Below are 12,244 nucleotides of genomic sequence, written 5' to 3'. Positions count from 1 at the left end.
AGGACATGTACTCTGAAAGTCAAAAGGAAGAAATTACATTAAGCAGCCACAAAGATGGCTCCGTGTCTTTTGGGCGCAGCCTCTGGCACCCCATCCGGTGTCCGGGGCCACCCTCCCACTGGGCACAGGGAGAATGAGGTTCAAGTCGTGGAGGGCTGCAGGGTTGTCCATGGCCCAACTTGGCGGCGTCACTGCTGGACCCTGAGCAGGTGAGCAGCTTGTCCGGGTCCTCCAGCACTATGGCCTCTAAAGGTTCTTAAAGGTGAATGAGGCTTCCTCCTGAGGTTTCCTGCCATACCTCCAGCCGCATCCTGAGGTTACAAGTCTTACCACCCTCCCTGGACGCCACCTCCAACCTCATCTCCTTCTGTTTAGGGTGTTTGTGACCTTTAAGGATATGGCTCTGACCTTCACCCAGGAGTGGAGGCAGCTAGACCTGACCCAGAGGACCTTATACTGGTATGAGATGCTGGAGACCTGTGGGCTTCTGGTTTCTCTGGGAAGTGGGGGCAGCTTCGTTTCCGTCTTCATCCCTGTCTTGAAGCTGCAGGCTATACTGGGGGTGTTCTTCTCACCAGGGTCCCTGTGTCCTCCTTTGTCCTCATGCACAGGCTGTTCTGTCTAAATCAGAGAGGATCTGCCAGTTGGTGCACAGCCAGGAGTTACAGAAGGAGAAGAGGGACCTTTCCCAAGGCTCCTATCCAGGTAGCAACACAAAACCTGAAACCACGGAGCCCACTCCTGCTTGCCTGGCCTGCCCGGAGGGAAGCTCACACCAACAACAACTGACACAGAGGACGTCAGAGAATTAAGTTGGGGCAGCTCAGCGGTCAGGAAGGGACATCTAAAATGCAGAAAAGACTCTGGAGACCAGGGATAGAGAAGCTTCCTAAGCACATGAGTCCTGGATATGGTGGCGTGAAAATGGCCGTTGCTGTGTGTTCAAGGACCTTGCACGTCTCTCCAGATGATGCTCTGTATGTCTGTGACTCAGGTGGACCAGCGACAGGTCCCTTGATGCATGCAGGGGGAAATCTCTACAAATGCAAGGAATGCAAGAAAGTGTTTACTAAGAATTTCCTCCTTGTTTAGACATGAATGCATCCACTCTGGAGTGTATCCCTACAAGGGCAGAGTGTGGGAAGACCTTCATTAAGAGAACACATCTCCTCCAGCATCAGATGATCCACACTGGGGAGAGGCCTTAAGAGTGCATGGAGTGTGGGAAAACCTTCCAATGCAGATCTCACCTTATATGGCACCAGTGAATCCATAGTGGGGAGAAGCCTTATGCATACAGCAATTGTGGAAAGGCCTTCACCCACTGCTCCACTTTTGTCTTGCATAACAGGAGCCCTACTGGAGAGAAACCTTTTGTGTGCAAAAAATGTGGAAGAGCCTTTCACGATAGGCTGGGTTTATTTGACACTATATCCTCCACGCTGGGGAGAAGCCCTATGAGTGCCTGGAGTGTTGGGAAGACCTTCAGCCAATGGTCATATCTCAAGTGGCACCAGCAGACTCACATTGGAGTGAGCCCTTTGAGTGCAATGAGTGTGGGAAGACCTTCTGTGAGAGTGCTGATCTCATTCAGCCTACACCATCCATTCTGGGGAGAAGCCCTATACATACATGGAGTGTGGGAAGGCTTTCAGTCCCACCTCAAACAGTACCAGCCAGCACATCCACACTGGGGAGAAAGCTTACATGTGCAGTGAATGTGAGAAAGGCTTTACCTACTACTCTTCTTTCATCCTGCATTAAACGACCCACATTGGAGGAAAAACCCTACGGATGCAAAGAATTTTGTGACAGAGGAGAACTCATTTGCCACTTCTACATCCACACTGGAGAGTGCATAGAGTGTGGGAAGGCCTTCAACCAATGGTCACACCTCACAAGGCACTAGCAGATTCACAGTGGGGAGCAGCCCTATGAGTGCATGGAGTGTGGGACAGCTGTTTGCAGGAATGCAAACCTCATCCAGCATGCCATCATCCACTCTAGAGAGAAGCCCTGTAGATACAGTGAGTGTGGAAAGGCCTTCAGCCACAGCTCATCTCCACTCAGCACCAAAGGATGTACACTGGGAGAAACCTCGTCAGCACAGCCGAGGAAGCGCTACCTTTCACAAGTGAGAAAGCTTCAGTCAACATCTCAGGACTCATGTTAAGGAAAAAAAAAAAATTTAATGTAACCACTGAGGAAAATCAGTGGTCAGCCTATGGCCCTTCATGCCAAGAGAAGCTCCTTTAGTCCCATCTCTATGAATAAAGATGTCATAAATCATTATTTGTCATCTGAAGAGTCCTGTTTGAAATGGACACAGCCTAGATTACCATGTCGGAGAGCTCCTCCATCAGAGAGGCTTCCTGATTACTGTGCTCTTAGAAAAATCTTAGCCACATCTTTCTTCTTTGTTTAGATTGAAATGTTATCTCAAGTATATATACTTGAGATAACATTTATATATATATATATATATTTTTTTTTTTTTAACGGGAGGAGGGTAAGGCTCGGGGTGTAGCTTAGTGCTTCACGTGCAAGGTCCTGGGTTCAATCCTCAGAGACAAAAACACAACTGGGAGGGAGATACAGAAAATGGGAAGAAATGCAAGCACACCTTCCTTCAGGCTTCTTTGGCAAGCAGTTTGCCGTCCTTTCATGATTGTACTTGGGAAAAGGAGAATGTGGTTTCAATAATGAAAGAGCCCTGTTTTTCCTGTGTGCACACTCACTGCTTTCCAGGGTCAGGACAGTTAGACTGTGAGGGTGAGAAGACTTGGAAAGCCACCTTTGTCCCCTGACGTTGCCTCTGTCCAAGGAGCAGGAGCACAGTCTTTTGGGAGATTAGAGGCTTGTGTTTAAGGAGAGGAGGCTGCACACACAACTGCACATCTTCTGCACATTTAAAGCTGAGGCTTTTTAAACAAGTATTTCTTCGGAGGCCTTAACGCACCCATCCTCATACCTTCCTGATCCCAGTCTGTGTAGTCTTTATTTTTCTGTGGGATGGGGATGATAGTGTTCCTGACCAGTTAACTCGGCTGGGTCTCAGTTCTTTCCTTGGATTCAGCTTTCTCACTTCTTACTCTTCCTTACGCTCTGCTTGCCCTGTCCCCGTGAGTAATATTCTAGAAGTCAAGTGAAAATCAAAACAAAATAAAATGCAAGGCTAAATTGGGTTAAAGGAGCAAGTTAAACTCTGAAGAAAAATAACACACAAAGAAGGAATATTATTTTTAATGTCATATAAGACTGTGTGAAGATTCACTGTGGAGTGTCTGAAATGTCAACAGGTGAGCCAGCAGTTACCTGTGAGTCACCTTCATCACCAGGGATTTAGTCCCTATTGCCTGATGACGACTACTACTGCTACTACTAGTACTCCTCCTCTTTCGGAGCCTAGTTTTTGAGCTGCTTGAAGTAGTATTACCTTACATTAAAAAGTATATTGTACAGAAGGATAAAAATAATCATGGGTTTACTTTGAATTCTCTGCCAAGCCTTTGAGGTAATCGCAAGTAACTTCACATTGGCATTGTGGGGAGCGTCATTTTTGTGTTGTGTTGATCTGTGTCATTTTTGTGATGACAGTTCTTTGTCCCTTTTACATAGTGCCTCAAAACTCTTCACCAAGTTGTAGGTCCTGCATATTTTTCCTTCCTTCCTTCCTTCTTTCCTTTCTTCCTTCCTTCCTTCCTTCCTTCCTTCCTTCCTTCCTTCCTTCCTTCCTTCCTTCCTTCCTTCCTTATTTTCTTTCTTGTAGGTCCTACATATTTATTCTTCCTTTTCTTTTCCATTCCTTCACTCCTTCCCTCCCTCCCTCCCTTCCATCCCTCCTCTCTCCCCATCCCTCCTCTCTCCCCATCCCTCCTTCCTCACTTCTCCTTTCCTTACTTCCTTCCTTCTTCCCTCCCTTCCTTCCAGGTTAACTTTCCCACTGAGCTCTCCTTTTATTTTTTGAAACAGGGTCTCACTGAGTTTCTTGGGGCCTCCTCAAGTTGCTGAAGTTGGCTTTGAACTTGCAATCCTCCTGCCTCAGCTTCCAGAGTTGCTGGATTTCAGGCATGTGCTCCAGCACCTGGCTCTCATATTTTATTTTAACAGTTTACCTATTATGTTTGAATCTCTAATTCATACTGTTAATTTTGTACTACTGTATAAGGTTTTAGGTTGAGTTTCTCTTGCTGTTGTCTACAAATGTTCAGTTGTTCTAGTACCATTTGTTTTTCTAAAGACTTCCCTACCTATATTGAATTGCTTTTATGTCTTAGTCAAATATCGGTTGGGTTTCTTCATGTTGGTCTCTTTCTGGATTCTCTATTTTATTGAGCTAGTACTCTGCGTTATTGGTAGAGGCCCAAACTTCTGCTCAGTATACTATCCTGTTTTGCTATGTTGGGTCTTCCAGGCCATGAATGTGATGTCTTTGTTTAAATCTTCTTTATTTATTTCATGCTTTGTAATTTTCAGCTTGTAAGTTGTGGACATGTTTTGTTTATAGAATTTTTGTAGATATATTTTATGGGACCATTTTATGTGATATTGAAGGGTTTATTTATTTGTTTGTTTGTTCAGGGGGTGCTGGGGATTGAATCCAAGGGCACTTTGCCACTAAGCTATAACCTCAGTCTCTTTGAGATAAGTTCTCGCTAAGTTGCTGAAGCTGGCCTTGGAAGATCCTCCTGCCTCAGCATCCTTGGTCACTGGGATTATAGACATGTGCAACCATGTTTAACTGTTTTTGTTTTGGTCATTCTTTGTTGTCCAGTCTGGCCTCAAAACTCCTGACTCAAGCAATACTTCCTCCGCTTACAATCCCAGCAGACGCTGACCATATCAGACTTGAGATAGAAATTTTAATTTGAGGTTGCACATGATCTTTGCTGTTAGAGAGTAATATAATTACTTTTTGTATATTGACCTTGTAAGTTATGACTTTGGTGATCTCACTTATAAGGTCTAGCTATATATTTTGATAGATTCCTCAGGATTTTCTTTAAAAAGTATAATGTTATTAACAAATAGAAGAAAAAAGAAATTACATTAGTACTTTTCTAAGTCTCACTCCTATTAAATTAAATTTTACCTTACCAATACTGGTCCTATGGCAGTATTATATCAAACCCCCAGCTTTTTTTCTTTTGGATGAGGATGAAACAAAGTAATAAACCAGAATCAAAACTTATCCTTCAAGAAGAATATTCTTTGGTCATATAAAAATATCTGTTCAATAATGATGATCAATTATATCCCATTGGACAAATACTTTCTGATTATATCTTTAGGTAGAAAATTAATGCAGAAGGCAATTCTTATAAAACTAAAAGCTTAAAGAAAGCTTTATTTGAGTTTTTTCTTTAAGTTTTGCATGATATCTATTAAATGACAAGGTGAAATTGTTACTATTAAAGAGATGTTTTAAAGTTCTTTATAAGCTTAAGTTTAATTTTGTTAAATTTCATTTCTGCATTCTTAATTTAGTATATTAAAATCAAATGCTATTTATGGTGAACATTGGAATGTTTTGGCAATATTCTGATTCATATACACAGCCAGGTATAGCTTCTTTTTAAAATCCGTACAAGATCTATGGATTTGGATGTTCCTGAAGCTGTTAAAACCATCCCTGAATTCTTCCCTGTTTAAAGTCTTTCCTGTATGCACTCTCATTTACTATGGTAATTTACAACTGATTTTTAAATATTCAGAATATGAATAATCTTTCTATTTATGTGTGAAGGAACATTTCCTCTGTGAAGTTCCACAACTATTTTGATTCTCAGATCATATGCTAGGCTAATTTAAATCTTCTCTTTCTATAAATTTAGAACTCATAGCTCTAAACGCTCAGGAATTTAGTCACTCCGTGGAGCAAAAAATGCTCTGAAGAGTTAACATCTTTATTGATTTAAGACAATCATAACTCCATGACTATAAATCTGAGATTCTTAGTCCTACTCTGTAATCATCAGTAACAACAATTCCAAATAAATGCTACCTGTTAGAAACCATTGTGGAAACAATATTCTCATATGGAAGAAAAATGTATAGATATATGAAAACAGCCATGTTTTCCACATACTATGCATGTGGTATAACAGAAATCATCTGTTAATCAGTATATGAACTGTGGAATATTTTATTTTTCTTCTACCTACTGCATGAAGCTACAAAATATTTGATTATATTTATACTCCAAAAGAAAACATGCACAAATACTAATAGTTTCACTCAGGAGGTAATTCCTGTCTGTCTGTGTTGTCATTTGCAGAAAATCCATTCTCGGGTCTCTGCTTTTCAGCATGACATTACAGAATGAGCCTCCCATAGAACTGATAGCTCCAGGAGTGTGGGATGGAAGTCAGCCATCCCCGGTGACCCTGCAGGTATGTGCCAAGCTATGAGATTAAAGTACACAAGGCAAATGTTGGTTCATAAGTAGTTTGTTGGTCAATGACAAAAACAATTTCTTGTAGGATCACACATTTTAATAGTCTTCTCTTCTTCCAGCCTTCTGGGAATTGTGAAACTTCTATTGCTTTTATTCTATATTCAGTACTCGCAAAGCACTTTTTTCCCCAGTTTATATAAAAGCAATTTCTTGCCATTTCTCCATCACACAAGATCGTGGAGAAGAGTATTAGAGCATGACCATCAACATACTCATTTTGTGCATTGTTTTTTCTTTCAATATCCAAACACACTCATTGGCATATATTATTAATGTGGTACTTTACTCACACCCACCATTTCTTTGTGTCACGTTTCCTTAAAATCTCTTCAATTGTGCATTCCTAAATGACTGGCAATTCACTAAATGGTGGGAAAGAAATTGCAAATAAAATATATTTATTATTCTCTCACTTTTTCCTTAAACCTCTTTCTGTGATTTGTGGTCATGAATAAAATGTAGTCAGTGACTCTAGTATTTGGTTCTTACTACTCACTGATGATCCTCATTTCTTTATAATGGAAGTCCATTGGTTAGATAGCTGAAGTTTCAATACTCTCATAAGTGGAAATGTAAGAATTATGAGCTTTTCATTTCTATAGCAGGACTGAAAACTGCAACTTGGGTAGCACCCTCTGGAACAGACTTTCTCAACCTCAATACCATTTTGGACTGGATAATTCTGTGTTGTGGTAGGCTGTCCTGTTGCTGCACATTGTAGGATGGACAGCAACATCCCTGACTTCTACCCACTAGATGCCAGTGGCTCCTTCCCACTTGTGAATTACCAAAATTGCCTCCAGATATTATCAAATGTCCTTTAGAGACAAAGTTGCTTTCAACTGAGGATGGTTTCTGTGGAGAAATACTGTAGAGTTCCAGGTGCTTTACCTGTGGGTTTAGGAGAAGGGTATAGAAGTTAGAGTTTAAAAAGATACACAGAAAGATGCTAAAAATGGAAAGGACAAATTAACACTCTAAAAATGTGACGTTGGTGGTTAAGTGCCCCTGAGTTCAATCCATGGTCCCCCTCCCCCTAAAAATGTGACTTCACATTATGTCTGAGGGAAAGCCCTCAGACAGCACCAAAAGGTTCACTTCTAACTGTGGGCAAGATGATAAGAAAGAGGTTATTCAGTTTAGATCTTGGCATGTCGTAGACACATGAGATTGATTAGCAGACGCCCTTTCATAACAGGACAAAAGGAAACAATTCTATGAGAAAGAAGAGTCACCAAAAACCTGATAAATATATTCTATAAATGAAGAAGAATAGAAAAATACCAGTAATTCAATTCTGTCACACTGAATATACATTTCATATATGACTCCTGTGCACCAAACGTTATGATAAACACTCTTATGACAATGAATGATTACGAAATACTAAACCAGGAAGTTTGAGGAATGAAAAATCTACTAGAGAGACAAACTCTTAGAACTCTCTCTGATGCAATCTGACAAATGTTCTAGCTGTTCAGGGGCACTGCCACAATGTGAAAAGCAATTCCTAATTCTGAGAGAAAGCTCAGAAAATGTATGAGGGACAAACACTGACTCCTAAGGACATGACCTGTGATTGCCCTGAATGGACTGGAATGCCCTGAGTAAATTCCAACTGAATATTTAAGAGGGGCTGGTGACACAGTCATAAAGGACTGCACAGTGCAGTCCTTGATTCAGAAAGGCAGAGTTAGCCTGAAAATAGGACCCGTTAGCTAAGATAAAGAACCAATTACATGAGGAATAGTAGTAGAGGCTGGAAAATCATTAAGGGATTAGACTGTGTACCAGATTCAGACAGCATGATCTGGGCAATGAGTCATAGAAAGAAGTTCTGAAAATATTGTAGAAGATGTCCTGGAAAACTAGAAGACTAGATGCATGCACACTTGCTAGAGAAATATCTGAGTGCTCCAAGTTAAAGATCATAGGCACAAAACTAACAGGGAAAAAAAAAGAACAGATAAGTGGTCAATTACAACAACTGTTTTAGAAATAAAGGAGCACAACTTTATGAACAATACCTGGAGTTCCTAGGTCAACAGCCATATCTTTCATTTCACGAAAAAACATGGAGAAAAGGAATAGACAGACGTATAGGGTGTACAGGTGTAGTTATCATTTACAGTCCTTTAAAAGGATAAATAATTTTGTTTTAAATCAGCATTTTTCCCTGATCCAAACCACTGCAGCTTACCAAAGTTTAAGTCTTTGAGGATAATCATTGCCAGAGCTTTGTGGATATAAATTCATGATTTGTGGGGTCTTTGGTAAAGGGACAAAGTTAGGGTAAGAGAAGTAAGGAAGATTATCAGATGAGATTCCCTTGTAGGACTGAGTAGCTCCTTTAGGAACATAGATTCTGAAAAATAGAATCAGAAAAGAAGTGTCAAGTATTCAACAGCTGCACAGATTTCCAAGTTGAAATCTGGACCCATTATGGAACTCATCTTTCAAAAAAAAAAAGAGAGAGAGAAAAGAGTAGAATCTATAATAATCATTCAACAGTATGCAGAATTTAAATTGCCCAATTTTCACAAATAATTTAACAAATATATATGCAGAAAAAAATTTCAGCATGGTTTTAAATTGAAAATAAAATACACAAAACAAAATAGATATGAAGATAGTAGGACCAACACCTTTAGAACCCCATACCAGTTTTGTGACACAGTCAGCTAAATTTAGAGCAGTTATGTTTCAATCTAAAGATTATGAGATGGTAAAGAAATTAGAAGCAAGTTCTGTTACCAGTATTTTCATTAGGGAATGAGTATTACTGAGGGAAATATATTAGGCTGAGAGTCAGGAAGTCTCAACTCAAATCTTAACGCTTAGCCAAAAACTTTCTGACCTTGAGAAGGCACTGAACCTTCGTTTCTCACTTCTGTACATTGAAAGAATTACACTGTGCCTACCCAGCCTTCGTCAGGTCTGTACTGTTCTGATTGTCTTTATTAAATAGAGGGTTGCTCCCACAGGATAGCCAACCCAGTGTGACAGATGTGATATGTCACAGAACATGATTCCTCCAAGTCAACAGTTTTTGTGATCTCTGATAATTGATGTATTGACTGAAGCAGAGGAAAGAATGAAGGAGATCCAAGGCAGAAATAGGGAAAGAAAAGCAGGTTATTGCTGGACTCCCTTATCCTGGGTCTCGCTCAACTTCCTGCTTCTGCCTGAATACCATCCAGTAGAATGACTCTGTCACATGTTTAGGAATTAAGAATAGAGTTGTTTCATATGTGTTAATATTATTCTTGTTCTATTCTGTATTTCTCAATTGCCTCACCTCCTCATTTGTATGTAAATTCACTATATTCTGGCTTGTTTTTTCCTGGCTTAACATTGTTAGGGAGTCTGGGATTCCTAGGTGCCAAATCCAGTAATGGTTTTCAGCCCTGGTCCTATCAGTTTGCTCTGCTCTGTTCTGCACTCTCTCTTCCCCATTACTGAACAACTCTCCATCCAGCTCTGCTGTCACTGCCCTCTCTTTCTGCTCACACTTCTCTCCAGCTATCCTTTCTCCATCTCCTTCCTAGGATCCCCTTCCTCTCCTAGTCCTCACAGTGGACGTTTCTCAAGGGTCTGTTGCCCTCTATTATTTTCAAATGACTCTATTAAAATATAATTCATTTAAAAAATTTTTAATTTTAAATATTGTATTATTACTTTAGTTGTACACATCTATATGGTACAGTGTAACAATTCAGTGTGTTTGTGTGTGTGTGGGTGGGTGTCTGTGTGTATGTGTAGTATATATTATATATTAAATGTGTAATGACCAGATTAGGATAGTTAGTACTTTCATATCTTTAAATATTGTTTTTAAATTTTATTAACATAAATCATATATTCTTATGAGATATAGTGTGATATTTCACATTTCACAGAATTCTCCCAGTTAAAGTGTATAATACAGTCATTTTGAGTATTTTTACAGAAATATGCATGTATCATTATAGTCGACGTTAGAACATTCTAGTCATCTCAAACAAGGAAATCCCACTTCCTGTTTTCCTGTCCTCCACAACCTTATGCAGCTGCTAATCTACCTTCTGTCTGTATAGACTTGCCTTTTCTGGACATTTTATTTAAGTGGAATCTTTTGGAACAGGCTCCTATGATTTAGCATAATATTTTCAAAATTCACACATGCTGTAGCATAGTATTCATTTCTTTTTATTGTTGAATAATATTGCAGTGAATGGATATACTACCTTGTATTTATCCATTGGTTAGTAGATGCAAGTTTGGAATTTTTTACCCTTTAGTTAATAAGAATAATGCAGCCATGAACATTAAAGTACATATTTTCATGGAGGTGCATATTCTCGTGTCTCTTGTATATATACTCAGCAGTGGAATCACTAGGTCACACTTAGTTCTAAGGCTTTCTCTACGGTGTCTATGCAGTTCACTTCTGAGACTGCATCTCAGATTCCTTCCTACCACAAGCTTCAGACAAATATAGCCATATACTTGCTTAAACTCCCACCTGGATTTTCTATTGGCAGCTTTAAGCACAACATATGTCAAACCAGGCCCACCTTCCTCTCCAAAATTACATTTACCCTCAGAATTCTTTATGTCTGTTCTTGTCCCACACACACCTACCTGTTTTCCTTCCCTCTTCCCTCTTTTCTCTATTTTGTTTAGTCCACACCATATCCTGCTAATTTAATCTCCCATATTTTTTCAAGTTTATCTTCCCAGTTCCTCACATCTTCTCCCCTAGTTTCAACCACACCTTCCTGTATTAAAACTGTTTCAATAGTTGACTTTTGTCATTCTCTAATCTAGACTCTAAGTATTACAAGTATTAAAAGTGTGATTGTCCTAAAACTTAAATCTGAACCTGCCATTTTCTATTGACTCATCAGTAACTCAAGCAATAGCTAGAAAATAAAAACCAAACTACATAGCAAATCTCTCTCCATCCTTTTCCTTTCCAGTTCCTCTTTGACACATTAAACACCAGCAACTTTGAAAAATGTTGTCACTTTTGACGAATACTGTTTTGCTTTTACCTTATGAGAAAAATAAATATTTTTCCCTGTCTGGAATAAACCTGTCCTTACCCCTACGTCATTCACTGCCCTCTCCTCCTCTAACTGTGTGTAAGTGATAGTTATCTCCTACAATCCATATTCCTTTCTCTAGCTGTCTCTTACTTACCCCCTCAATTCTTCCTACCCCATGAAATTTAAGTGCCCATCCTCTGTGTTCACAAAATACCTAATAACATTCTTATCAATGCATTTACCATATTATGTTTCTTTCCACTGACTGAGAGATCTCTGATAATGATATGTTTGTATATGAGCTGTCTCCCAAAAGTTCTTGTTAATGCAAGAGTGTTCAGAGGTGAAATGATTGGACTGTGAGAGCTGTGACCTAATCTGTTCATTACTTTGAAAGGACTGGCATGCTTCTTCTCATCAGTAAAGTCTCTGAAGATTGTGGATACTATCATACTTTATGTCTTCCATAATCCATGGTGCTCAAAAGTGCAATGAGCAAGTACCTTCATACACACTTTGGGGAGCTTCTCTTTTGCTATGTGTTGTAACAAATGACAATGGGAGAAATTTGATATTTTTCCATCAGGGATTCTTGAATCAGTATTTAGATTAGTAATATAATTTGATATAGAGCTTATTCATGTACTAGTGATAAAATTACTTTCTAAATTTATAAAAGAATTTAATATAGTTTGTAACCAGGGCCTTTTGCATTTTCATCCACTGACTTTAGTTTCCTCATCCACACTGCCATTTA

The 12,244-nt window shown here is 39.4% G+C and overlaps 1 protein-coding gene and 1 pseudogene across 1 annotated transcript in view; both read left to right on the top strand.

The window, feature by feature from the left end:
• Positions 1–12,244, top strand: part of Pik3c2g (phosphatidylinositol-4-phosphate 3-kinase catalytic subunit type 2 gamma) — a 318,773-nt gene that overhangs the window by 87,656 nt on the left and 218,873 nt on the right. Inside the window, exon 13 of the mRNA XM_078015186.1 lies at positions 6,278–6,392. Within this exon, the coding sequence (XP_077871312.1) occupies positions 6,278–6,392 (115 nt within the window). The remainder of the gene's footprint in view (positions 1–6,277; positions 6,393–12,244) is intronic.
• LOC144378429 (uncharacterized) lies at positions 55–2,289 on the top strand (annotated as a pseudogene).

The sequence above is a fragment of the Ictidomys tridecemlineatus genome, chromosome 6 (genome assembly GCF_052094955.1).
Source record: "Ictidomys tridecemlineatus isolate mIctTri1 chromosome 6, mIctTri1.hap1, whole genome shotgun sequence".
Taxonomy (NCBI): domain Eukaryota; kingdom Metazoa; phylum Chordata; class Mammalia; order Rodentia; family Sciuridae; genus Ictidomys; species Ictidomys tridecemlineatus.
This window is presented reverse-complemented; position numbering and strand designations above follow the sequence as displayed.